The sequence below is a fragment of the Scyliorhinus torazame genome, chromosome 15 (genome assembly GCF_047496885.1).
Source record: "Scyliorhinus torazame isolate Kashiwa2021f chromosome 15, sScyTor2.1, whole genome shotgun sequence".
In the NCBI taxonomy this organism is placed as follows: domain Eukaryota; kingdom Metazoa; phylum Chordata; class Chondrichthyes; order Carcharhiniformes; family Scyliorhinidae; genus Scyliorhinus; species Scyliorhinus torazame.
Genome location: NC_092721.1, coordinates 167,914,162 through 167,940,896, shown reverse-complemented (window position 1 = coordinate 167,940,896; position 26,735 = coordinate 167,914,162). Strand labels below are relative to the sequence as shown.

General features: G+C 47.7%; 1 protein-coding gene across 1 annotated transcript in view; it reads right to left on the bottom strand.

The window, feature by feature from the left end:
• Nucleotides 1-705: 705 nt before the first annotated feature.
• Nucleotides 706-26,735, bottom strand: part of LOC140391451 (high-affinity choline transporter 1-like) — a 48,221-nt gene continuing 22,191 nt past the window's right edge. Inside the window, exons 6-8 of the mRNA XM_072475965.1 lie at nucleotides 25,057-25,210; nucleotides 16,622-16,839; nucleotides 706-1,184 (exon numbers count right to left, since the gene is read on the bottom strand). Of these exons, the coding sequence (XP_072332066.1) occupies nucleotides 729-1,184; nucleotides 16,622-16,839; nucleotides 25,057-25,210 (828 nt within the window). The 3' untranslated portion in view covers nucleotides 706-728. The remainder of the gene's footprint in view (nucleotides 1,185-16,621; nucleotides 16,840-25,056; nucleotides 25,211-26,735) is intronic.

The window sequence follows — 26,735 nt, the reverse complement described above, 5'->3', positions numbered from 1 at the left end:
GGCCCACCCGTGGATCGGTGGGCCCCAATCGCGGGCCAGGCCACCGTGGCGGCACCGCCTGGGGTCAGATCCCCCTGCGCCCCTCCAAGGACCCCAGAGGCCGCCCGTGCAGCCAGGTCCCGCCGGCAAATACCTGGTGTAACATACGCCGGTGGGACTGACCGAAAATGGGCGGCCCGGTGGGGGGTTGGAGAATCCCGCCCCTGGTTGTTAACTTTATTCATGAGTGGTATTTTAAATATATTGGCAGGTTTAGGAAGTAAGCTACGGTTTTCTCTTTTACTTAAGAACTGTTAACTGGAAAGCTATTTGTTGCTGACGTGATTAATTCTGTATTTAAGTTAAAGTTTGTTTTCACATGTAAGATACCTATCGGTCAGTGTTGTCACTCCTGTGGGGCAGTAACATATCCTCATGATTTTGCAAATTGCAGATAGTTGGGTTCTCGTCTGGTGTCCTAACAAGGGTCAGAAACAATATATGAAGCCTGAATTGTAGTAGGAGGTGGAGAACATTGCTAAATACATTCCGCAAGATTGTCCAGCACCACTGGAAATATTGCAAACATTTCTTTTGTTACTTATTACTATTTAAATCCAAATAAAGCCTTATAATTGGCAGGCCCTAGTGATACTCTGGATAAGAAGACTGAACCTGACTTCGGTCCTGCCCAAGTGTGACTATGTTAAATATTGTTCCCCTGTTCTTATTCCAGTTTATAAAAATGATTAAGCAGTGGTTCTTGGCTCACTTGACATTTCTGTCAAGTTATAGGCAGTTACATACCCCTCTGGCCATTTAAGTTTGCTGATGTATGACAAGGTTACAGTCACTATCAAAGAGGAGAGCATTGCAAAGGTTTTATATGGAAAAATCTGGATATAATCACCACCCTGGAAATAACCTCCAGGAAAGTGGATAACAGCTGGAAAATTAAAAAGAGGTTCCCCCCCAGCAACCCTGAGCACTGCTGCTGTAAGTACTCCAGTGACGAATCCGAGTCTATTCGCACATGGAACATACAGAACACAAACAAGCTGTGGAAAAAGGATAACGTACACGAGGTCAGCACTTAATGCGTAAAGGCCATAGATGGTGTTGGTGAAGAGAGCAAGGATAGTGGCAAGTACTGTCACTACCAAGATTGTAGTCTTCATTGCATAGAGGATTTCCTTCTCTGATGCCTAGAAATTGAAAAATAAAGGGTTGAATTATGAGAAGCTAAATTCTGTGTAAATAACTGAGTCATTCTAAAGGCAAATACAGGCGTAGAATGTTAAAACATCTGAGAATACCTTAAGATCACCTACATGATAAACCCCAAATGGTAAACGTAGAGGGAGTTTGGGTAAAAGTGTGTGACCAGAGCTTTTTCGCAAAGATATCATTTGCTAATTGTCATCAGTGCATACCTAAATAACAGGTGGCACGCGCCAATAAAATAAGATAAAGCAATGAAAATACCTACTCCAAATTGTGATGAGATATGGTTAAACCTGAGCACAGTGGAAGACTATGACACACAAACCAATAAAATATCATCTCAAGTATTAACACCTCTGACAATGTTATGAAGCCATCTTGTGTTTGGCTCAGAAGAGTTATTAATAAGGCCATGATTTCATAATTTCTTGAACTACGTGCCCAAGGCAGGACTGGAAGATCATGCCAGCAGGAAGGCTGGAAAATCATGCCCAGTGAGTGTATGGAAAATGGGCACTGTCTGAATGATTTAATTGCCAAACAAAAAGTGGAATACCGCCGATGCTGGAAATCTGAAATGAAAGAAGAAAAATCTAGAAGCAGTCAGCGGGTCAAGCGGCATTTGTGGAAAGGGAAGTGCAGTTAAATGTTTCAGATCAATGAGCTTTCATCAAAACTGGGAGGACATAAGAACTAGGAGCAGGAGTAGGCCATCTGGCCCCTCGAGCCTGCTCCACCATTCAATGAGATCATGGCTGATCTTTTGTGGACTCATCTCCACTTTCCAGCCCGAACACCATAACCTTTCATCCCTTTATTCTTCAAAAAACTATCTACCTTTATCTTAAAAACATTTAATGAAGGAGCCTCAACTGCTTCACTGGGCAAGGAATTCCATAGATTCACAACCCTTTGGGTGAAGAAGTTCCTCCTAAGCTCAGTCCTAAATGTACTTCCCCTTATTTTGAGGCTATGCCCCCTAGTTCTGCTTTCACCCGCCAGTGGAAACAACCTGCCCGCATCTATCCTATCTATTCCCTTCATAATTTTATATGTTTCTATAAGATCCCCCCCGCATCCTTCTAAATTCCAACGACCACCTCAAGACTGCCCATCGATCAGGGAACCGCTCCAGCATTGGAGCAAATCGAACAAAGTCCAATCACTTGGGACCAGGTACAGGGTCCGCCCCGAAAGGCGGGAAGCCCCTGGGGACTATAAGAATTGAGCCCCAAGTTCAAGGCGCTCTCTCTTCCAGCTCTCTTCCAGCTCTCGTCACTCATCAGCAGCCGATCGAACCTGTAATCTTACTTCAATGCTCACTACGAGATAGGCGCTCCTAGCCATCAATCTGTACCAACTTCGAATCCCGCAGGCTCAGAACCCGAACGAAAGGCCATTTGTTTCCCTGACCTGGTGGGCCAGTTCCAAGTTAAGTATAGGCCTGTTAGTTGTAGAAGTAGCTTAAATGTAGAATTTGTGCATGAGTAGTGATTACTGTATATAATAAATGTGCGTTGATTTAAATCTTACTAATCGGTGTGTTGGACTATTGATCATTACTCGGACTTGAACCACATGGCGGTATCATAAAGATACCTGGCGACTCAAGAGCAAAGGTGATAAAACAGAGCAATTAAACTAAGGCAAAGTTAGCAACAGACTCATGCACTAGCACACCCAGGTCTCTCTTCACAGCAGCATATTTTAATATTTTATAATTTAAATAATAATCCCTTTTGCTGTTATTCCTACCAAAATGGATAACCTCACATTTGTCAACATTGTATTTCATCTGCCAGGCCCTAGCCCATTCACTTAACCTATCCAAATCCCTCTGCAGACTTCTGGTATCCTCTGCACTTTTTGCTTTACCACTCATCTTCGTGTCGTCTGCAAACTTGGACACATTGCACTTGGTCCCCAACTCCAAATCATCTATGTAAATTGTGAACAATTGTGGGCCCAACACTGATCACTGAGGCACACCATTAGCTACTGATTGCCAACCAGAGAAACACCCATTAATCCCCACTCTTTGTTTTCCATTAATTAACCAATCCTCTATCCAGAACAAGAACAAAGAACAAAGAAAATTACAGCACAGGAACAGGCCCTTCGGCCCTCCCAGCCTGCGCTGATCCAGATCCTTTATCTAAACCTGTTGCCTATTTTCCAAGGATCTACTTCCCTCTGTTCCCCGTCCGTTCATATACCTGTCGAGATGCATCTTGAATGATGCTATCGTGCCCGTCTCTACCACCTCTGCTGGCAAAGCGTTCCAGGCACCCACCACCCACTGCGTAAAAAACATTCCATGCACATCTCCCTTAAACTTTCCCCTCTCACCTTGAAATTGTGACCTCTTGTAATTGACACCCCCACTCTTGGAAAAAACCTGTTGTCATCCATCCTGTCTATACCTCTCATAATTTTGTAGACCTCAATCAGGTCCCCCCCCCCCCCCCCCCCCCCCCCCAACCTCCTTCGTTCCAATGAAAACAATCCTAATCTACTCAACCTTTCTTCATAGCTAGCACCTTCCATACCAGGCAACATCCTGGTGAACCTCCTCTGCACCCTCTCTAAAGCATTCACATTCTTCTGTTAATGTGGCAACCAGAACTGCAGCAGTATTCCAAATGTGGCCTAACCAAAGTCCTATACAACTGTAACATGACCTGCCGACTCTTGTACTCAATACCCCGTCTGATGAAGGCAAGCATGCTGTATGCCTTCTTGACCACTCTATCGACCTGCGTTGTCACCGTCAGGGTACAATGGACCTGAACTCCCAGATCTCTCTGTACATCAATTTTCCCCAGGACTCTTCCATTGACCGTATAGTCCGCTCTTGAATTAGATCTTCCAAAATGCATCACCTCGCATTTGCCTGGATTGAACTCCATCTTCCATTTCTCTGCCCAACTCTCCAATCGATCTATATTTTGCTGTATTCTCTGACAGTCCTCCTCGCTATCTGCAACTCCACAATCTTAGTATCATCTGAAAACTTGCTAATCAGACCACCTGTACCTTCGTCCAGATCATTTATGTAGATCACAAACAACAGTGGTCCGAGCACAGATCCCTGTGGAACACCACTAGTCACCTTTCTCCATTTTGAGGCACTTCCTTCCACCACTACTCTCTGTCTCCTGTTGCCCAGCCAGTTCTTTATCCGTCTAGCTAGTACACCCTGAACCCCATACGACTTCACTTTTTCCATCAACCTGCCATGGGAAACTTTATCAAACGCCTTACTGAAGTCCATGTATATGACATCTACAGCCCTTCCCTCATCAATTCACTTTGTCACTTCCTCAAAGAATTCTATTAGGTTTGTAAGACATGACCTTCCCTGCACAAAACCATGCTGCCTATCATTGATAAGTCTATTTTCTTCCAAATGTGAATAGATCCTATCCCTCAGTATCTTCTCCAACAGTTTGCCTACCACTGACGTCAAGCTCACAGGTCTATACTTCCCTGGATTATCCCTGCTACCCTTCTTAAACAAAGGGACAACATTAGCTATTCTCCAGTCCTCCGGGACCTCACCCATGCTCAAGGATGCTGCAAAGATATCTGTTAAGGCCCCAGCTATTTCGTCCCTCGCTTCCCTCAGTAACCTGGGATAGATCCCATCCGGACCTGGGGACCTGTCCACCTTAATGCCTTTTAGAATACCCAAAACTTCCCCCTTCCTTATGCCGACTTGACCAATCCTTTCTCTAGTTACCCTCTTGCTCCTTATATATGAATAAAAGGTTTTGGGATTTTCCTTAACCCTGTTAGCCAAAGATATTTCATGACCCCTTTTAGCCCTCATTATTGCGCGTTTGAGATTTGTCCTACTTTCCCGATATTCCTCCAAAGCTTCATCAGTTTTAAGTCTCCTAGATCTTATGTATGCTTCCTTTTTCATCTTAGCTAGTCTCACAATTCCACCCGTCATCCATGGTTCCCTAATCTTGCCATTTCTATCCCTCATTTTCACAGGGACATGTCTGTCCTGCACTCTAATCAACCTTTCCTTAAAAGACTCCCACAATTCAAATGTGGATTTACCCTTAAACAGCTGCTCCCAATCCACATTCCCTAGCTCCTGCCGAATTTTGTTATATTTGGCCTTTCCCCAATTTAACACTCTTCCTTTAGGACCACTCTCGTCTTTGTCCATGAGTATTCTAAAACTTATGAAATTGTGATCGCTATTCCCAAAGTAATCACCGACTGAAACTTCAACCACCTGGTCGGGATCATTCCCCAATACCAGGTCCAGTATGGCCCCTTCCTGAGTTGGACTATTTACATACTGCTCTAAAAAACTGTCCTGGATGCTCCTTACAAAGTCTGCTCCATCTACGCCTCCAACACTTCATGAGTCCCATTCAATGTTGGGGAAGTTAAAATCTCCCATCACGACCACCCTATTGCTCCTACATTTTTCTATAATCTGTCGACATATTTGTGCCTTTACTTCACGCTCGCTTTTGGGAGGCCTGTAGTAAAGTCCCAACAATATTACTGCACCCTTCCTATTTCCTAGCTCTACCCATATTGCCTCAGTGCTTGAATCCTCCATCGTGCCCTCCTTAATCACAGCTGTGATATCATCTCTGACCAGTAATGCAACTCCTCCACCCCTTTTACCTCCCTCTCTATCCCTCCTGAAGCATCTATACCCTGGGATATTTAGTTGCCAGTCTTGCCCTTCCCTCAACCAAGTCTCAGTAATACCAATAACATCATATTCCCAGGTACTAATCCAAGCCCTAAGTTCATCTGCCTTACCTGCTACACTTCTCGCATTAAAACAAATGCACCTCAGACCCCCCTGTCCCTTTGCGTTCATCATCTCTTCCCTGTCTACTCTTCCCCTTAGTCGCATTGATTTATTATCCAAGCTACTACTTTACCCTTCATGCCATGCATCTTTAAGAACATAAGAACAAAAGAACTAGGAGCAGGAGTAGGCCATCTGGCCCCTCGAGCCTGCTCCATCATTCAATGAGATCATGGCTGATCTTGTGTGGACTCAGCATCACTTTCCGGCCCGAACACCATAACCCTTAATCCCTTTATTCTTCAACAAAACTATCTATCTTTATCTTAAAAACATTTAATAAAGGAGCCTCTACTGCTTCACTGGGTAAGGAATTCCATAGATTCACAACCCTTTGGGTGAAGAAGTTCCTCCTAAACTCAGTCCTAAATCTACTTCCCCTTATTTTGAGGCTATGCCCCCTAGTTCTGCTTTCGTCTGCCAGTGAAGACAACCTGCCCGCATCTATCCTATCTATTCCCTTCATAATTTTATATGTTTCTATAAGATCCCCCCTCACCCTTCTAAATTCCAACGGGTACAGTCCCAGTCTACTCAACCTCTCCTCATAATCCAACCCCTTCAGCTCTGGAATTAACCTAGTGAATCTCCTCTGGACACCCTCCAGTGCTAGTACGTCCTTTCTCAGGTAAGGAGGCCAAAACTGAACACAATACTCCAGGTGTGGCCTCACTAACACCTTATACAATTGCAGCAGAACCTCCCTAGTCTTAAACTCCATCCCTCTAGCAATGAAGGGCAAAATTCCATTTGCCTTCTTAATCACCTGTTGCACCTGAAAACCAACTTTCTGCGACTCATGCACTAGCACACCCAGGTCTCTCTGCACAGCAGCAGGTTTTAATATTTTATCATTTAAATGATAATCCCTTTTGCTGTTATTCCTACCTCACATTTGTCAACATTATATTCCATCTGCCAGACCCTAGCCCATTCACTTAGCCTATCCAAATCCCTCTGCAGACTTCCAGTATCCTCTGCACTTTTTGCTTTACCACTCATCTTAGTGTCGTCTGCAAACTTGGACACATTGCTCTTGGTCCCCAACTCCAAATCATCTATGTAAATTGTGATCAATTGTGGGCCCAACACTGATCCATGAGGGACACCACTAGCTACTGATTGCCAACCAGAGAAACACCCATTAATCCCCACTCTTTGTTTTCTATTAATTAACCAATCCTCTATCCATGCTACTACTTTCCCCTTAATGCCATGCATCTTTATCTTATGCAGCAACCTTTTGTGTGGCACCTTGTCAAAAGCTCTCTGGAAATACAGATATACCACATCCATTGGCTCCCCGTTATCTACCGCACTGGTAATGTCCTCAACAAATTCCACTAAATTAGTTAGGCATGACCGGCCCTTTATGAACCCATGCTGCGTCTGCCCAATGGGACAATGTCCATCCAGATGCCTCGCTATTTCTTCCTTGATGATAGATTCCAGCATCTTCCCTACTACCGAAGTTAAGCTAACTGGCCTATAGTTACTCACTTTCTGCCTACTTCCTTTTTTTAAACAGTGGTGTCATGTTTGCTCATTTCCAATCCGCCGGGACCACCCCAGAGTCTCGTGAATTTTGGTAAATTATCACTAGTGCATTTGCAATTTCCCTAGCCATCTCTTTTAGCACTCTGGGATGCATGCCATCAGGGCCAGGAGACTTGTCTACCTTTAGCCCCATTAGCTTGCCCATCACTACCTCCTTAGTGATAACAATCATCTCAAGGTCCTCACCTGTCTTGGCCTCATTTCCATCAGTCACTGCCGTGTTATTTGTGTCTTTCACTGTGAAGACTGACCCAAAGAACCTGTTCAGTTCCTCAGCCATTTCCTCATCTCCCATTATTAAATCTCCCTTCTCATCCGCTAAAGGACCAATATTTACCTTCACCACTCTTTTTTGTTTTATATATTTGTAGAAACTTTTACTCTCTGTTTTTATATTCTGAGTAAGTACTCAGCACGGTAGCACAAGTGGATAGCACTGTAGCTTCACAGCGCCAGGGCCCCAGGTTCGATTCCCCGCTGGGTCACTGTCTGTGCGGAGTCTGCACGTTCTCCCCGTGTCTGCGTGGGTTTCCTCCGGGTGCTCCGGTTTCCTCCCACAGTCCAAAAGATGTGCAGATTAGGCGGATTGGCCATGATAAATTGCCTTTAGTGACCAAAAAGGTTAGGAGGGGTTATTGGGTTACGGGGATAGGGTGGAAGTGAGGGCTTAAGTGGGTCGGTGCAGACTCGATGGGCCGAATGGCCTCCTTCTGCACTGTCTGTACTATGTTCTATGTTCTATGTACTCTCATAATCTATCTTACTCTTCTTTATAGTTTTTTAAGTAGCTTTCTGTTGCCCCCTAAGGATTTCCTAGTCCTCTAGTCTCCCACTAATCTTTGCCACTTTGTATGCTTTTTCCTTCAATTTGATACTCTACCTTATTTCCTTCGATATCCACAGTCGATTTTCCCTCTTTCTACCATCCTTCCTTTTTGTTAGTATAAACCTTTGCTGAGCACTGTGAAAACTCGATTGGAAGGTTCTCCACTGTTCCTCAACTGTTTCACCATAAAATCTTTGCTCCCAGTCTACCTTAGCTAGTTCTTCTCGCATCCCATTGTAATCGCCTTTGTTTAAGCACAAAACACTAGTGTTTGATTTTACCTTCTCACCCTCCATCTGTATTTTAAATTCCACCATATTATGTTCGCTCCTTCTGAGAGGATCCCTAACTATGAGATCATTAATCAATCCTGTCTCATTACACAGGACCAGATCTAGGACCGCTTGTTCACTCGTAGGTTCCATTACATACTATTCTAGGAAACTATCGTGGATACATTCTATAAACTCCTCCTCAAGGCTGCCTTGGCCGACCTGGTTATACCAATCGACATGTAGATTAAAATCCCCCATGATAACTGCTGTACCATTTCTACATGTATCCGTTATTTCTTTGTTTATTGCCTGCCCCACCATAATGTTACTATTTGGTGGCCTATAGACTACTCCTATCAGTGACTTTTTCGCCTTACTATTCCTGATTTCCACCCAAATGGATTCAACCTTCTCCTCCATAGCACCAATGTCATCCCTTACTATTGCCTGAATGTCATCCTTAAATAACAGAGCTACACCCTTACCATCCACTCTGGGAGTTCGAGGTGTAATAGGATTTGAGCAAGGTGTGGATAACACCAGGACAAATGCAGGTCTGCGATAGTGTGGAAGACAGGTGAAATTGAATGATAGAAGAATTATTCTTACAAGGTCAAAGAGAATGATGATGAGGCAAGAAAAGAAACACAGGCAAGAATTCTCTGACCGTTCTCTCCCATGGGTTTTCCAGCAGGGTGGGCGGCTTCAATGGGAATTTCCGTTGACGGCAGAACCAGATAATCCCGCCACCAGCAAACGATGCGTCGCCTCCCGTCACCAAGAAACATGTGATGGGAGACCAGAGAATCCCACCCAAAAGATCTTCCCAGAGCAGCTGCACTGCTGTCTGTAAGCAAAAATAAATGGAAACATGCAAAGAAGAGGAAGCAAAATGGGGGTGGGGCGGGGGGGGGGGGCAGAGTTTACGGTCTGAAATTGTTGAACTCAATATTGAGCCTTGAAGGACCTAATTGAAAGATGATGCTTTTTCCGAAGTTGTGTTGAAATTAATTGGAACAATGCAGCAGGCCAAGGACAGAGATGTGAGCGTGAGAGCAATGTGGGGAACTAAAATGACAGGTGCTCTGCACAGCATTTGGTATCCCCAGTGTAAAGGAGGCCACATTGTGAGCAGGGAATACAGTAGTCTAAACTGGAAGTGTTTGGGACCTTGGACACTGAGGACAGAGGAGATAAAAGGGCAGGTATTACATCTTCTATAATTACATGGAAAGATGCAGTAGAAAGGGGACAGGGTATTGGGAGTGATTGAGTGTACCGGATGATACGGAGGGAACGGTACCCCGGGGATGTTAAAGGGGAGGGAGGGGAAGATGTGTTTGATAGTGGCATCATGGTGGAAGTTAAATATGTCGGTTGGTGGGATGGAAGTTGAGGACTCGTGGTTATGAGGGAATGTGGCAGACATGTTTGAGGGCCCCGTCAAGCATGGTGAAGTGTGGGAGGGAATCCTCCGATAAAGGCTGGATTCTCAGTCGGCGGGATCTTCCACTTCGCCGGCAGCGCACTCACGCCCGCGGACTTCCTGACGGCATGGGGGTGGCCACAATGGGAAACTCCCTTGGCCAGCTGCCAGGACGGAGGATCCTGCTGCCGGCAGGGGCGCACTGCACCAGAAAACGGGTGTGGTGGGACACAGAATCCCACCCCAGACATTTCAGAAGGATGCTTCATTGAAACAAATGCAGCAGAGATGGACGGATTAGGAGAAGGAATGGTGTCCTTGCAGAGTGTCGGGAGCGACAAAGTGTAGTTGAGATAGCTGTGAGTTTATAATGAATATTAGTTGATAGATTATGGCCAGAAATGGAGGCAGAAAAGTCGGGAAGGAATGGAAGAGTTGGAGATGGATCTTGTGAAACTGAGAGAAGGGTGGAAACTGGAAGCAAAATTAATGGAGTTTTCCAATTCAGGGTGAGAGCAGGCAAGAGCACTGATAGTTATTAATGTACTGGAAAAAGAGTAGAGAGAGGAGGCCCAGTATACGGAAGTGGGGCCTGCAGAGAGCCACACACACAGCCAACCTCCCTGTGGCCTTTCTTCCAATCTCTTCCTCCCCACACCTCGCTGGTGATGTCCTCCCCATGACACCCAACCTGCCATCACTCATCTTTTTCCAAAGATCTAATGATCATCCCTGGTAAAGGCACAAATGGATTCATAGAATCATAGAATTTACAGTGCAGAAGGAGGCCATTCAGCCCATCGAGTATGCACCGGTTTTTGGAAAGAGCACCCTACCTAAGCCCATACCTCCACCCTATCCCCGTAACCCCACTAACCTTTTTGGACACTAAAGGCAATTTAGCATGGCCAATCCACCTAACCTGCACATCTTTGGGCTGTGGGAGGAAACCGGAGCACCCGGAGGAAACCCATGCAGACACAGGGAGAACGTGCAGACTCCACACAGACAGTGACCCAAGCCAGTAATCGAACCTGAGACCCTGGAGCTGTGAAGCAACAGTGCTAACCACTGTGCTACCGTGCCCCCTTGGCAGCATCCATCGCTCCCGATGGCACTGCCTGTAATGGAGATGCCCACGGCTCTTGGGGGTAGGCTTTCTGTTTACAGGGGAAGTAATTGTGGTGGTATGTATTAGGGGTCATGTGGGACTGTGAAGCCGTGATGCTATTGGCTGACAGATCCCAGGTCCTGGTTGGCTGTTGACTCCTGGCTCCGCCCTGAAGGCGGAGTATAAGAACCCGAGCTTCTCCCCGCCGCTTCATTCTATTGCTGAACTGCTGGGGACAAGTCTCGCTTAATAAAGCCTCATCGACTTCATCACTACTCGTCTCTCTCATAAGTCATTGTGCGCTACAATTTATTAAGCGAGCTTAAAGGACTATGGAGCTCCGGATCGCCCCGGAATGCCTGCGGATCAGCCCCCACGCAGCGAACTCGGCAGCAGTATTTAAACACTGGCAAGCATGTTTTGAAGGCTACCTCCGAACGGCCCCCGGCCGGATCACAGAAGACCAGAAAATGCAGGTCCTGCATTCGAGGGTAAGCCCGGAAATTTACCCTCTCATAGAAGACGCAGAGGATTTTCCGACGGCGCTCGCATCACTGAAGAGCATCTACGTTCGCGCCGTGAACCAGGTCTACGCGCGCTACCAACTCGCAACGAGACGGCAAAGTCCCGGAGAATCACTAGAAGAATTCTACGCCGCGCTGCTAATTTTGGGACAGGGCTGCAGCTGCCCGCCGGTGAACGCGATCGAACACACGGACATGCTAATTCGCGATGCGTTTGTGGCAGGTATGAACTCTCCCCAAATCCGCCAAAGACTTTTAGAAAGAGAGTCGCTAGGACTCTCAGAGGCACGGGCCATTGCAGCTTCCCTAGATGTGGCCTCGCAAAACGCCCGCGCCTACGGCCCCGACCGCGCGGCAGCCCTTTGGGCTCCGTGGACCCCCGTCGCGACAAACCCCCACCCCTCCCTCACAGGCTTGCGCGGTTAAAACGCCAGACCATCCCCGGGGGGCCCGCTGCTATTTCTGCGGGCAAGCGAAACACCCCCGGCAGCGCTGCCCGGCCCACGCAGCTATTTGCAAAAGCTGCGGCAAGAAGGGCCATTACGCGGCTGTGTGCCGGTCCCGGGGGGTCGCCTCAATCCCCGGAGAAGAACGAGCCCAGCGCATCCCAAAAGCACCCCAACCCCCCCAGCGCCCCATGTGCGACCCGCGGGCGCCGCCATTTTGGGTCCCGGGCACCACGAGGGGAGGATGGACGCCGCCATCCTGTGACCCCCCAGCCACGTGCGATTCATGGGGGTGGCCATTTTGTCCACCCCCGACCACGTGCGATCCACGGGGGTGGCCATTTTGTCCACCCCCGGCCGCGTGCGATTCATGGACGGCGCCATCTTGGATGACAACAAAGGACCCCAGCATCGACGGCTCCACGGGGTCCGAAGAAGACGCCGTGACACTACGACCACGACTGGCTTCGGTGACGCTGGATTAATCACGGCCCCGGACGCTCCAGACGACGACAACAATGGTGCTGATCAACGGACACGAGACATCATGCCTGATCGACTCCGGGAGCACCGAAGGTTTCATTCACCCAGACACGGTAAGACGCTGTTTTCTGACCATCCATCCAAGTACGCAAAAGATTTCCCTAGCTGCAGGATCCCACTCCGTAGAGATCAAAGGGTTCTGCATCGCGAACCTAACGGTGCAAGGGAGGGAGTTTAAAAACTACAGGCGCTACATCCTTCCCCAACTCTGCGCGCCCACATTACTGAGATTAAATTTCCAGTGTAACCTGCAGAGCCTAACATTTCAATTCGGCGGCCCAATACCCCCACTCACTATCTGCGGCCTCGCAACTCTCAAGGTTGAACCGCCGTCCTTGTCTGCAAACCTCACCCCGGATTGCAAACCCATCGCCACTAGGAGCAGATGGTACAGCGCCCAGGACCGGATATTTATTCAGTCTGAAGTCAAGCGGTTGCTGAAGGAAGGCATAATCCAGGCCAGCAATAGTCCCTGGAGAGCCCAGGTGGTAGTAGTAAAGACCGGGGAGAAGCAAAGGATGGTCATAGACTATAGCCAGACCATCAACAGGTACACACAGCTAGATGCGTACCCTCTCCCCCGCATATCCAACATGGTAAATCAGATTGCCCAGTATAAGGTTTTCTCCACCGTGGACCTCAAGTCCGCCTACCACCAGCTCCCCATCCGCCCAGGTGACCGCAAGTACACAGCCTTCGAGGCAGACGGGCGTCTATACCACTTCCTAAGGGTCCCATTTGGTGTCACGAACGGGGTCTCGGTCTTCCAACGGGAGATGGACCGAATGGCTGACCAGCACGGGTTGCAGGCCACGTTCCCGTATCTCGACAATGTAACCATCTGCGGCCACGATCAGCAGGACCACGACGCCAACCTCCAAAAATTCCTCCAGACCGCTAACGCCTTGAACCTCACATACAACGAGGAAAAGTGCGTTTTTAGCACAAACCGGTTGGCCATCCTGGGATACGTAGTGCGCAATGGGATAATAGGCCCCGACCCCGAACGCATGCGCCCCCTTATGGAATTTCTCCTCCCCCACTGCTCCAAAGCCCTGAAACGTTGCCTACGCCCAGTGGGTCCCCCAATATGCAGACAAGGCCCGCCCGCCCGCTAATACAGACCACTACCTTCCCCCTGTCGACAGAGGCTCGCCAGGCCTTCAGCCGCATCAAAGCGGATATCGCAAAGGCCACGATGCGCACCATCGACGAGTCCCTCCCCTTCCAGGTCGCGAGCGACGCTTTCGACGTAGCTCTGGCGGCCACCCTTAACCAAGCGGCCAGACCCGTGGCCTTTTTCTCCCGAACCCTCCACGCCTCAGAAATCCGCCACTCCTCAGTGGAAAAGGAAGCCCAAGCCATGCCGACATTGGAGGCATTACCTGGCCGGCAGGAGATTCACTCTTCTCACCGACCAACGGTCGGTAGCCTTCATGTTCGATAATGCACAGCGGGGCAAAATTAAAAATGACAAGATCTTAAGGTGGAGGATCGAGCTCTCCACCTTCAACTACGAGATCTTGTACTGTCCCGGAAAGCTGAACGAGCCGTCCGATGCCCTATCCCACGGCACATGTGCCAACGCACAAATAGACCGTCTCCAAGCCCTCCACGAGGACCTCTGCCACCCGGGGGTCACTCGGTTCTACCATTTCATAAAGTCCCGCAACCTCCCCTACTCTGTGGAGGAGGTCCGTACAGTCACCAGGAACTGCCACATCTGCGCGGAGTGCAAACCGCACTTTTTCAGGCCGGATAGAGCCCACCTGATCAAGGCTTCCCGCCCCTTTGAACGCCTCAGTCTGGATTTCAAAGGGCCCCTCCCCTCCACCGACCGCAACGCATACTTCCTGAACGTGGTGGACGAGTGCTCCTGTTTCCCCTTCGCCATCCCCTGCCCCGACATGACAGCGGCCACAGTCATTAAAGCACCATATTCACACTGTTCGGTTGCCCCGCATATATCCATAGCGACAGGGGGTCCTCCTTCATGAGTGACGAGCTGCGCCAGTTCCTGCTCAGCAAGGGCATAGACTCGAGCAGGACGACCAGCTACAACCCCCGGGGGAACGGGCAAGTAGAGAGGGAGAACGGCATGGTCTGGAAGACCGTCCTGCTGGCCCTACGGTCCAGGGATCTCCCAGTTTCCCGGTGGCAGGAGGTACTCCCGGATGCTCTCCACTCCATCCGGTCGCTGCTGTGTACCACCACTAACCAAACGCCCCATGACCGCCTCCTTGTCTTCCCCAGGAAGTCCTCCTCCGGAACGTCACTGCCGACCTGGCTGGCGGCCCCAGGACCCATCTTGCTCCGGAAACATGTGCGGGCGCACAAATCGGACCCGTTGGTCGAGAGGGTTCACCTTCTCCACGCGAACCCGCAGTACGCCTACGTGGCGTACCCCGACGGCCGACAGGACACGGTCTCCCTGCGGGACCTGGCGCCTGCCGGCAACACACACACCCCCCCGACACCGATCATCCCCTCCCTACCACCAGCGCACCCCGCGACCGCCCCCTTCCCGGGAGGATCGGTCCTCCTCCCGTGCCCGCCCAGGAGTGAAACAGGAACGAACACCGAAACGCTCCCGGAGACGACAACGCCTGAACAAGCACCTGCACCACCACCGGGGCTGAGGCGATCGACGAGGAAGACCAGACTGCCCGCTCGACTCGTGGCATCGGCGTGACACCAAGAATGTTGTTGGATTGTAACAAAAAAAAAAATTTCTCTTACTAATATTGTAAATAGTTTCACAAACTTTGTACATAGCCCAGTGTACGGCTAAAACTGTAGTAACATGCACGTAATTTTCCTCCCAGGACCAGCCTTGTAAACCCCTACCACCATGCGAACCACCACCCCGCCGGGTTCCTTTTTAACAAGGGGTGAATGTGGTGGTATGTATTAGGGGTCATGTGGGACTGTGAAGCCGTGATGCTATTGGCTGACAGATCCCGGGTCCTGGTTGGCTGTTGACTCCTAGCTCCGCCCTGAAGGCGGAGTATAAGAACCCGAGCTTCTCCCCGCCGCTTCATTCTGCTGCTGAACTGCTGGGGACAAGTCTCGCTTAATAAAGCCTCATCGACTTCATCACTACTCGTCTCCCTCGTAAGTCATTGTGCGCTACAGTAATTAAATATCTGCCAAGATAAGGACTTAATTCCTTTGGGGCTCCTGGAGGTCAGGTGGGTGAGGTTTCTACCAGTTTTCCACTGTGCTCTTCCAGAAATCCTGGTTTATTTGGCAAGTGCGGCGTAATAACACAAAATTACAAATAATAGATGTTAGCTTCTACCACCTGAATGCAAATTATCACCCGTCAGAACAGAAGATTTTAGGACAGGGCTAAATCGCTGGCTTTGAAAGCAGACCGAGGCAGGCCAGCAGCACGGTTCAATTCCCGTACCAGCCTCCCCGAACAGGCGCCGGAATGTGGCGACTAGGGGCTTTTCATAGTAACTTCATTGAAGCCTACTTGTGACAATAAGTGATTTTCATTTAATTTCATTTCAAGATTAAGTGGGGCTGGACGGTGCTGAAAGCATATTCTGTGCCATTTTCTCTCCATTTAGATTATTCGGAGGAGACTCGGGTGAACCCTGCGTGATTGGCGGAGCCCAATTTTCCTCCTTACACTTCATCCCAGGTGATACAGATGAAAATCTAACCCATGTCTCTGGTGTCAAGGATTCACAAAGCGATGTCTGGGCCGAGGGGGGGGGGGGGGCCGTTAAGTGGACTGAATGTTCCCCATGTTTTCACACATTTTATAATTTGTGATATCTGATTGTTACTCAACTTTGATAGCAGCAATGACTGTGGCACTTGTGAACATAAAAACTTTCTTCAAGTTACCTTTGGTCTGAGAATCTTGCGGTAGATATTATGGGTGAACATGGAACTTGATGAAAGAAGTGAGGAGTCAGTTGAGGACATGACAGCAGCTGCGATAGCGCCAATTCCAAATATAGAAATATAAGGAGGGCACAGATATCGAAGGACTAATGGCAGGATCATGGCAGCTTCATTTTTCTCATAAGGTGACTGGGAGCCATAAGAAGTCTGATTCCAGTCTGAAAGTAAAATGAGACCTGTATCAGATTTTAATGCTCAAAATTGGCAACTATTTTATACTGACAAAAATTGAGGATGTTGGAGATCATTTCTGCTGTTCCAGGTTTGTTGTGGAGACTGCTGCTAGCTACAAATTGTTTTTGCTATAGGGGTAGCACAAAGCTGAGAAATCTCCTTCAACATTTTCACCAACAGGAAGGCTCCTTGTTATTGTGAGCAGGTGTCTACTGCTGCATCACCATAAGGGCCCATCACACAAATTTAACGCTACTTCCTTGAAATATGCTGTAAAGTGGGTCAGATTCTCATTTTTTTAAATGAGTAGGGTGGGGGGGAGGGTGGGGAAGGTGACTGGATATGGGGTGATCAGGAATTGGGAGATTGGGAGAACGAGGTAACCTTCAGGAGCAGGGGAATGACGGGGAGAGTGGGTAGCTTTTGCGAGGGCCATGAAGACTCCAGCATGTGTTTGGACAGTCAAACAGAAAGTAACTTTATTTACAAGAATATGCAAACAGGGCCAGCCATTCACTACTGGTTCCCTCTCTTACCGGTACCACAATGGCCAGTTCTATTCATACAGCAGCACTGCTAATCACTGCCCCACCCCCCTCTCAGTGAGGGAGCTCATACTCCCCAAGTAACATGGGGTAACCTTCCATGGTCAGTGGGCACCGCAGGGGTTGGACTGTTTCATCGACCCCAGTTTTCACATGTTGATTTAATGTTTATAAGTTTCCGTTCCTCTTTGTTCTTTTCGGGCTGGGCTCAGTTTGACTTTTAGGAGCGGCACCTTTTAATTTCTCCCTCAGTTAATTTCTGTTCTTCTATTTAGTTGATTGGGCCCTAAAATACAACATGGGGTAACCAATTGTTGGGTTTGCACTGAGTGCTGAATTTGGTGCATTTTGAGTGCTAGCGTAAGAGTTTGGTGACCGAGGGAGTATAAGGCTTCATTTTTATCTAAAGTTTAGTCTTTCTTTTATTTAGTTAATTAACTTAAAATTTGCTGTTTGGTTTAGAAGAAGGTGAATTTTCAATCAGCTTTACACAAGCTTCTACTTGTAGGCACTTGCAGCTGGAGCTTGTTAATTAGTTAATTGGATTAGGCCAGTTTTCAGAGGTTAGATTCACAGTATAAAAGTGATCCCCGACAGTGCAGACTTTGTTTGCACTGAGTGCTGAATTTGGTGCATTTGAGTGCTATAGTGAGAGTTTGGTGACTGAGGGAGTGCTGAATTTGGTGCATTTGAGTGCTGTAGTGAGAGTTTGGTGACTGAGGGAGTGCTGAATTGGGTGCATTTGAGTGCTGTAGTGAGAGTTTGGTGACTGAGGGAGTGCTGAATTTGGTGCATTTTGAGTGCTATAGTAAGTGTTTGGTGACCGAGGGAGTTAGGTGAGGAGGGAGTAAGGTGCTCCTTTCATTTTGTTTCCGACATTTCCGCAAAGAGTGAGAAGAGAGCCAGGAGTTTACAGAAAGTGTAGCTGACTGGGAGCAGAGTCGGAGGGCGGAGATCTAGTTAGTCCACAGGGCAGCTATATTCTGTCAGGTAAGAGGGGATGGAGGCTAGGCCAGTTGCATGCTCCTCCTGTAGGATGTGGGTGGTGAGGGATACCACTGGTGTCCCCGCTGACTATACCTGCGGGAAGTGCACCCAACTTCAGCTCCTCAAAGACCGTGTTAGGGAACTGGAGCTGAAGCTGGATGAACTCCGGATCATCCGGGAGGCTGAGGGGGTGATAGAGAAGAGTTACAGGGAGGTAACCACACCCAAGGTACAGGACAAGAATAGCTGGGTTACAGTCAGGGGGAAAAAAACAAACAGGCAGACAGTGCAGGGATCCCTCGTGGCCGTTCCCCTTCAAAACAAGTCTACCGTTTTGGATGCTGTTGGGGGGGATGACCTACTGGGGGAAGGCCCTAGCGGCCAGGTCTCTGGCACTGAGTCTGGCTCTGAGGCTCAGAAGGGAAGGGGGGAGAATAGAAAAGCAATAGTTGTAGGAGATTCAATGGTTAGGGGAATAGATAGGAGATTCTGTCGTCGCGAGCGAGACTCCCGGAAGGTATGTTGCCTCCTGGGTGCCAGGGTCAGGGATGTCTCGGATCGTGTCTTCAGGATCCTTAAGGGGGAGGGGGAGCAGCCAGAAGTCATGGTGCACATTGGTACCAACGACATATGTTGGAAAAGGGGTGTGGAGGTAATAAACAAGTTTAGGGAGTTAGGCTGGAAGTTAAAAGCCAGGACAGACAGAGTTGTCATCTCTGGTTTGTTGCCGGTGCCACGTGATAGCGAGGCTAGGAATAGGGAGAGAGTTCAGTTGAACACGTGGCTGCAGGAATGGTGTAGGAGGGAGGGCTTCAGGTATTTGGATAATTGGAGCGCATTCTGGGGAAGGTGGGACCTGTACAAGCAGGACGGGTTGCATCTGAACCAGAAGGGCACCAATATCCTGGGAGGGAGCTTTTCTAGTACTCTTCGGGAGGGTTTAAACTAATTTGGCAGGGGAATGGGAACCGGATTTGTAGTCCAGCGACTAAGGTAGCCGATATTCAGGATGCCAAAGCGTGTAATGAGGCAGTGGGGAAGAGAACACTGACAAAGGAGAGTACTTGCAGGCACGGAGATGGGTTGAAGTGTGTATACTTCAACGCAAGAAGCATCAGGAATAAGGTGGGTGAACTTAAGGCATGGATCGGTACTTGGGACTGCGATGTGGTGGCCATCACGGAAACTTGGATAGAAGAGGGGCAGAAATGGTTGTTGGAGGTCTCTGGTTATAAATGTTTCAATAAGATTAGGGAGGGTGGTAAAAGAGGTGGTGGGGGGGGGGGGGGTGGCATTGTTAATTAGAGATAGTATAACAGCTGCAGAAAGGCAGTTCGAGGAGTATCACCCTAATGAGGTAGTATGGGTTGAAGTCAGAAATAGGAAAGGAGCAGTCACCTTGTTAGGAGTTTTCTATAGGCCCCCCAATAGTAGCAGAGATGTGGAGGAACAGATTGGGAAACAGATTTTGGAAAGGTGCAGAAGTCATAGGGTAGTAGTCATGGGTGACTTTAACTTCCCAAATATTGAGTGGAAACTCTTTAGATCAAATAGTTTGGATGGGGTGGTGTTTGTGCAGTGTGTCCAGGAAGCTTTTCTAACACAGTATGTAGATTGTCCGACCAGAGGAGGGGCAATATTGGATTTAGTACTTGGTAATGAACCAGGGCAAGTGATAGATTTGTTAGTGGGGGAGCATTTTGGAGATAGTGACCACAATTCTGTGGCTTTCACTTTAGTAATGGAGAGGGATAGGTGCGTGCAACAGGGCAAGGTTTACAATTGGGGGAAGGGTAAATACGATGTTGTCAGACAAGAATTGAAGTGCATAAGTTGGGAACATAGGCTGTCAGGGAAGGACACAAATGAAATGTGGAACTTGTTCAAGGAACAGGTACTACGTGTCCTTGATATGTATGTCCCTGTCAGGCAGGGAAGAGATGGTCGAGTGAGGGAACCATGGTTGACAAGAGAGGTTGAATGTCTTGTTAAGAGGAAAAAGGAGACTTATGTAAGGCTGAGGAAACAAGGTTCAGACAGGGCATTGGAGGGATACAAGATAGCCAGGAGGGAACTGAAGAAAGGGATTAGGAGAGCTAAGAGAGGGCATGAACAATCTTTGGCGGGTAGGATCAAGGAAAACCCCAAGGCCTTTTACACATATGTGAGAAATATGAGAATGACTAGAGCGAGGGTAGGTCCGATCAAGGACAGTAGCGGGAGATTGTGTATTGAGTCTGAAGAGATAGGAGAGGTCTTGAACGAGTATTTTTCTTCTGTATTTACAAATGAGAGGGGCGATATTGTTGGCGAGGACAGTGTGAAACAGATTGGTAAGCTCGAGGAAATACTTGTTAGGAAGGAAGATGTGTTGGGCATTTTGAAAAACTTGAGGATAGACAAGTCCCCCGGGCCTGACGGGATATACCCAAGGATTCTATGGGAAGCAAGAGATGAAATTGCAGAGCCGTTGGCAATGATTTTTTCGTCCTCACTGTCAACAGGGGTGGTACCAGGGGATTGGAGAGTGGCGAATGTCGTGCCCCTGTTCAAAAAAGGGACTAGGGATAACCCTGGGAATTACAGGCCAGTTAGTCTTACTTCGGTGGTAGGCAAAGTAATGGAAAGGGTACTGAAGGATAGGATTTCTGAGCATCTGGAAAGACACTGCTTGATTAGGGATAGTCAGCACGGATTTGTGAGGGGTAGGTCTTGCCTTACAAGTCTTATTGAATTCTTTGAGGAGGTGACCAAGCATGTGGATGAAGGTAAAGCAGTGGATGTAGTGTACATGGATTTTAGTAAGGCATTTGATAAGGTTCCCCATGGTAGGCTTCTGCAGAAAGTAAGGAGGCATGGGATAGAGGGAAATTTGGCCAGTTGGATAACGAACTGGCTAACCGATAGAAGTCAGAGAGTGGTGGTGAATGGCAAATATTCAGCCTGGATCCCAGTTACCAGTGGCGTACCGCAGGGATCAGTTCTGGGTCCTCTGCTGTTTGTGATTTTCATTAATGACTTGGATGAGGGAGTTGAAGGGTGGGTCAGTAAATTTGCAGACGATACGAAGATTGGCGGAGTTGTGGATAGTGAGGACGGCTGTTGTCGGCTGCAAAGAGACATAGATAGGATGCAGAGCTGGGCTGAGAAGTGGCAGATGAAGTTTAACCCTGAAAAGTGTGAGGTTCCCCACTTTGGAAGGACAAATATGAATGCGAATACAGGGTTAACGGTAGAGTTCTTGGCAATGTGGAGGAGCAGAGAGATCTTGGGGTCTATGTTCATACATCTTTGAAAGTTGCCACTCAAGTGGATAGAGCTGTGAAGAAGGCCTATGGTGTGCTCGCGTTCATTAACAGAGGGATTGAATTTAAGAGCCGTGAGGTGATGATGCAGCTGTATAAAACTTTGGTAAGGCCACATTTGGAGTACTGTGTACAGTTCTGGTCGCCTCATTTTAGGAAGGATGTGGAAGCTTTGGAAAAGGTGCAAAGAAGATTTACCAGGATGTTGCCTGGAATGGAGAGTAGGTCTTACGAGGAAAGAGAACGGAGAAGGATGAGGGGCGACTTGATAGAGGTTTATAAGATGATCAGGGGAATAGATAGAGTAGACAGTCAGAGACGTTTTCCCCGGGTGGAACAAACCATTACAAGGGGACATAAATTTAAGGTGAAAGGTGGAAGATATAGGAGGGATATCAGAGGTAGGTTCTTTACCCAGAGAGTAGTGGGGGCATGCTCTGCCTGTGGAAGTAGTTGAGTCGGAAACATTAGGGACCTTCAAGCAGCTATTGGATAGGTACATGGAATACGGTAAAATGATATAGTGTAGATTTATTTGTTCTTAAGGGCAGCACGGTAGCATTGTGGATAGCACAATTGCTTCACAGCTCCAGGGTCCCAGGTTTGATTCCGGCTTGGGTCACTGTCTGTGCGGTGTCTGCACATCCTCCCCGTGTCTGCGTGGGTTTCCTCCGGGTGCTCCGGATTCTTCCCACAGTCCAAAGATGTGCAGGTTAGGTGGATTGGCCATGATAAATTGCCCTTAGTGTCCAATATTGCCCTTGGTGTTGGGTGGAGGTGTTGAGTTTGGGTAGGGTGCTCTTTCCAAGAGCCCGTGCAGACTCAAAGGGCCGAATGGCCTCCTTCTGCACTGTAAATTCAATGATAATCTATGATTAATCTAGGACAAAGGTTCGGCACAACATCGTGGGCCGAAGGGCCTGTTCTGTGCTGTATTTTCTATGTTCTATGTCCCCAGCCAATAGGTTCCGGGCAGGGCATAACAGCAGCCAGGGTGGGGGGGGGGGGTGGGGGGGGGGGGGGTGGGGGTGGGGGGGGGAGGGGGGGGTGGGGGGGGGGTGGGGGGGGGGGGGGTGGGGGTGGGGGGGGAGGGGGGGGGGGGGGTGGGGGGGGAGGGGGGGGGTGGGGGTGGGGGGGGGAGGTGGGGGGGGAGGGGGGGGGGGGGTGGGGGGGGGGAGGGGGGGGTGGGGGTGGGGGGGGGAGGGGGGGGGGGGGGGTGGGGGGGGGAGGGGGGGGGTGGGGGGGGGAGGGGGGGGGAGGGGGGGGGTGGGGAGGGGGGGGGTGGGGAGGGGGGGGGGGGGGGGGGGGGGGGGCGGGGGGGGGTGGGGGGGGGGGGCGGGCGGGGGGGGGAGTGTGTCGAGGTCATGATCAGTGTCGAGGCGCGGGGACGCGGTCAGTGGGGGGAGTGAGAGCAGGCAGCCAGCTGCATGCTTTGGGTGTTGAGCCAGGTAGAAACATCCTGCTCCTCTAAATCTGGAATGGACCCTGCGCACTCCACATGAATACAGTAGACTGTGCATCTTGGTTCGTAAGCACATGCTTCCTGACTCACTTCAGAGGTATGGGTGTGCGTTTAGTGTCTTGGGTTTTCGAAGGAATCGTGAAAGAAAATGAATGTAATCTATTTTGTTCCAGTGTGCAAGTGAAGCAGGTAAAATTAGATTCTTGTAAATTGGCCAAAGTTGGGGTTTTTTTGCAATGTCCGTTATCAGCTGCTACAATTTTAACAAACACATTGGACTGTACAGATTTTATCTTCTCCCCTCACCCCTACACACATAGACACACACAAACACAAACAGACACACACAGAAAACGATGCACAGACACTCATAGATACAGACAAAAACACGCAATCACAGGTATGCCTACAATCGAGCCTGGTGCCTCCTGGGGCAGGCAAGAGGCACGAACGGAGATGGGCAGTGCTGAGGCCAGCAGGCTGGCATTCCGCTTCCAGTTCATAGACGATCATCAAAGTTTACATGGTGAATGGCAAGCTCTCAAACCCTCACTCCTCAACCTCCCCCCTCCCCCCCATATGATCCCACTCCCCCATGTCCCCTTCATTCCCCTCATATCCTCCATACACCCTCATATTCCCTATGTCTCCACCATGCCCCAAGCCCAACCCCCCCACCATATATACTCCAAAGCTGTTCACCCAATATCCACGATGGGCAAACTTCAGAAGTTCTTTGAAAAATAACATTCCAACAATTTAATCTCATTCAAACATGGCAAACTAAAAATCTCTCCTTTAGAAAAGCCATTTAAAAACATTACATTCTCTCAGATGATCAATCCATTTTAAAAACAAAACATCTATTGCACTGACCACATCAAACAGCTAATCCTTTTAAAACTGACAGTAAAAATATCCATATCGTCCCCTGCTGAGATATGTAGTTATGGAACTTTCGAAACACAGCTAAGCATTCATAATGGGCTCAGCTGTTATAACAAACCATTCCAGCTCACAGATAATAGAGCGTGTTGCAAAAACAAATGGCTAAGATTTTGTGTAGCTTCACCAGAAGCCTTGTCAATCGATGCACCTCAGCAACAGGTTTCTATTTTTTCCCACTAACTAGCAGCTGCTGAAGATTTTTCTTTCACTGGGCTCTAGACTTTTAAATCACTTCAGATCATTACACTAGAGTTTCAAAGCAATATTTTCTTTTCTTTTGAATGAATATGAGCACTTTCCCCAGTTGGAAAATATTATACTGCACCTCTATACTTACAACATACTGGTGAATGTAACAGTCAAGTTATCTTTGCAGGGCACAATCCTATATTCAACCCCTGCATTGAAAATATATTTACCTTACAATACAGCATCTAACTGTTCAAACTGAAAGAATAAATGTATATTTTATTTTAAAACCAATTAATGTAAGTATTACAGGAGTGGCTGGCTGCCTTTCTTTTAATGTCCCACTTGAACTGGAGTTTCCCTGTGGTTTTATACTTTGAGAGGTTCTGAACCATGTTTATTTACAGAAGGAGGCTGACTCTACCAAAATTGCAACGGGGTGGGGGTTACAGATGAGTTGAACTGCCAAACTCCATGATGGAGCTGGCAAATGTGCGAATGATCTAACTGCCCGCACCTTTATTCTGTGCCGGCGAAAATGGCCGGAAACAGGAATTTTGGCAGGAAACCTGGAATCAGGTCCTGCCTGCCATTTTGAAAGGACTTCCAACTTGACCCAACTTGGCGAAAATCCAGTTCAGATATGCAGACACAGACGTGCACACATAGACATGCGCAGAGATAGACAGACATACACAAATTGCTTATGGTAGATAGGTGATTAGTCAGACTACCAGAGATTGTACATTGATTGTATTACTGTACCTGTAGAAGCTGCAACAGAGCCAATTAGGACTGAAGGGATTCCCATTATACAACCACCAAATGCTCCTGCTATTGATAATGTTTGAGCATTTTGAATTGATGAAGATGCCAGCACTCTTTGAAAATAAGCCTGCCACGGTATTGCTCCCAACACCTGTAAATGAAAACTAAGTTCCAATCTGGCTCAGAAATCATATTTATATGACATATTGTAGTATCAAAATAAGTACTTCAGTATCATCCAATGCAGCATTGCCATATATTTCAGATCCTAATGTACTACAGAGAGAGAGGTACATTTATAGAAAAGCCTCTGCTCAGAAATATTCCCCTATAAATTGAACATCTTGAGAAAATGCAGTATTCTCCCTCAGTTCTCTCAGTGTACCCGAACAGGGGCTGTTTAACACAGGGCTAAATCGCTGGCTTTGAAAGCAGACCAAGGCAGGCCAGCAGCACGGTTCAATTCCCGTAACAGCCTCCCCGAACAGGCGCCGGAATGTGGCGACTAGGGGCTTTTCACAGCAACTTCATTGAAGCCTACTTCTGACAATAAGCGATTTTCATTTTCAACAGGCAGCAGAGTGTGGCGACAAGGGGATTTTCACAGTACCTTCATTACAGTGTTAATGTAAACCTACTTATGACAATAATAATAAAGATTATTAAGATTTTAAGTTGATTGTGGACTAATTGCCTAATTTCTAAAATAATGGAGTGCGAGAGGAAAGATGGACAATATTAAAAAGTACTATGCTATTAAATAATCCTGAAACTATCCTTCCTCTGCATAATGTTAATTTTCTTATAGGGGTATCAAAGGTGCATCTTGGGATCCTCTTTAAAATAATAAGGAGATTATGTTTATGGTGATAATTGACTTATTTATTTTCTTACATTTCAATACCTTTAGATGTAATTAATTGTGGGTGAAAATTCAGAAAAAATATTAGCTTCAGACATCGATGATTACTGCAACACTAGGCAGTGAAGATTCACCATCTAAACTATGGAGGCAGTAAGAAGTTTTACAACACCAGGTTAAAGTCCAACAGGTTTGTTTGGAATCACTAGCTTTCGGAGCGCAACTCCTTCATCATCAACTCACCTGAGGAAGGAGCAGCGCTCCGAAAGCTAGTAATTCCGAACAAACCTGTTGGACTTTAACCTGGTGTTGTAAGACTTCTTACTGTGCCCACCCCAGTCCAACGCCGGCATCTCCACATCGTAAAATATGGAGGAATATGGACAACGATTGGGACTGCATTACTCCTATTAGTAAAAACAAATATATTCTGCTGACACGCGGCCAGCTTACTGTTTGAAAACTAAGACCAACATTTAAATGAAAGTAACAAACTCTCTTGTCATTTTCATTTTCCCATTTAGAATACTGAACTTATTCTCTATCATTCTACACATTAAAAATAGTTAAATATATTGTTACGTTATCATCAAATTACTTCCTAATTTATTCTCTTTCAGTTTATCACGAGTAGGAATGTATAATGCCATGCAAGTAGCACACTTGGAATCCAATCTGCAATAAATATCCCCATTCTCCATCAGCTTATACTTTTTTATAATAGTTTAGCTCCTGAGGAAAATATACTTCTTATTGCAATATAACTCCCGGTGCATCATAAATCTCATCTAAACTATAAGAAGAAAAGTATATA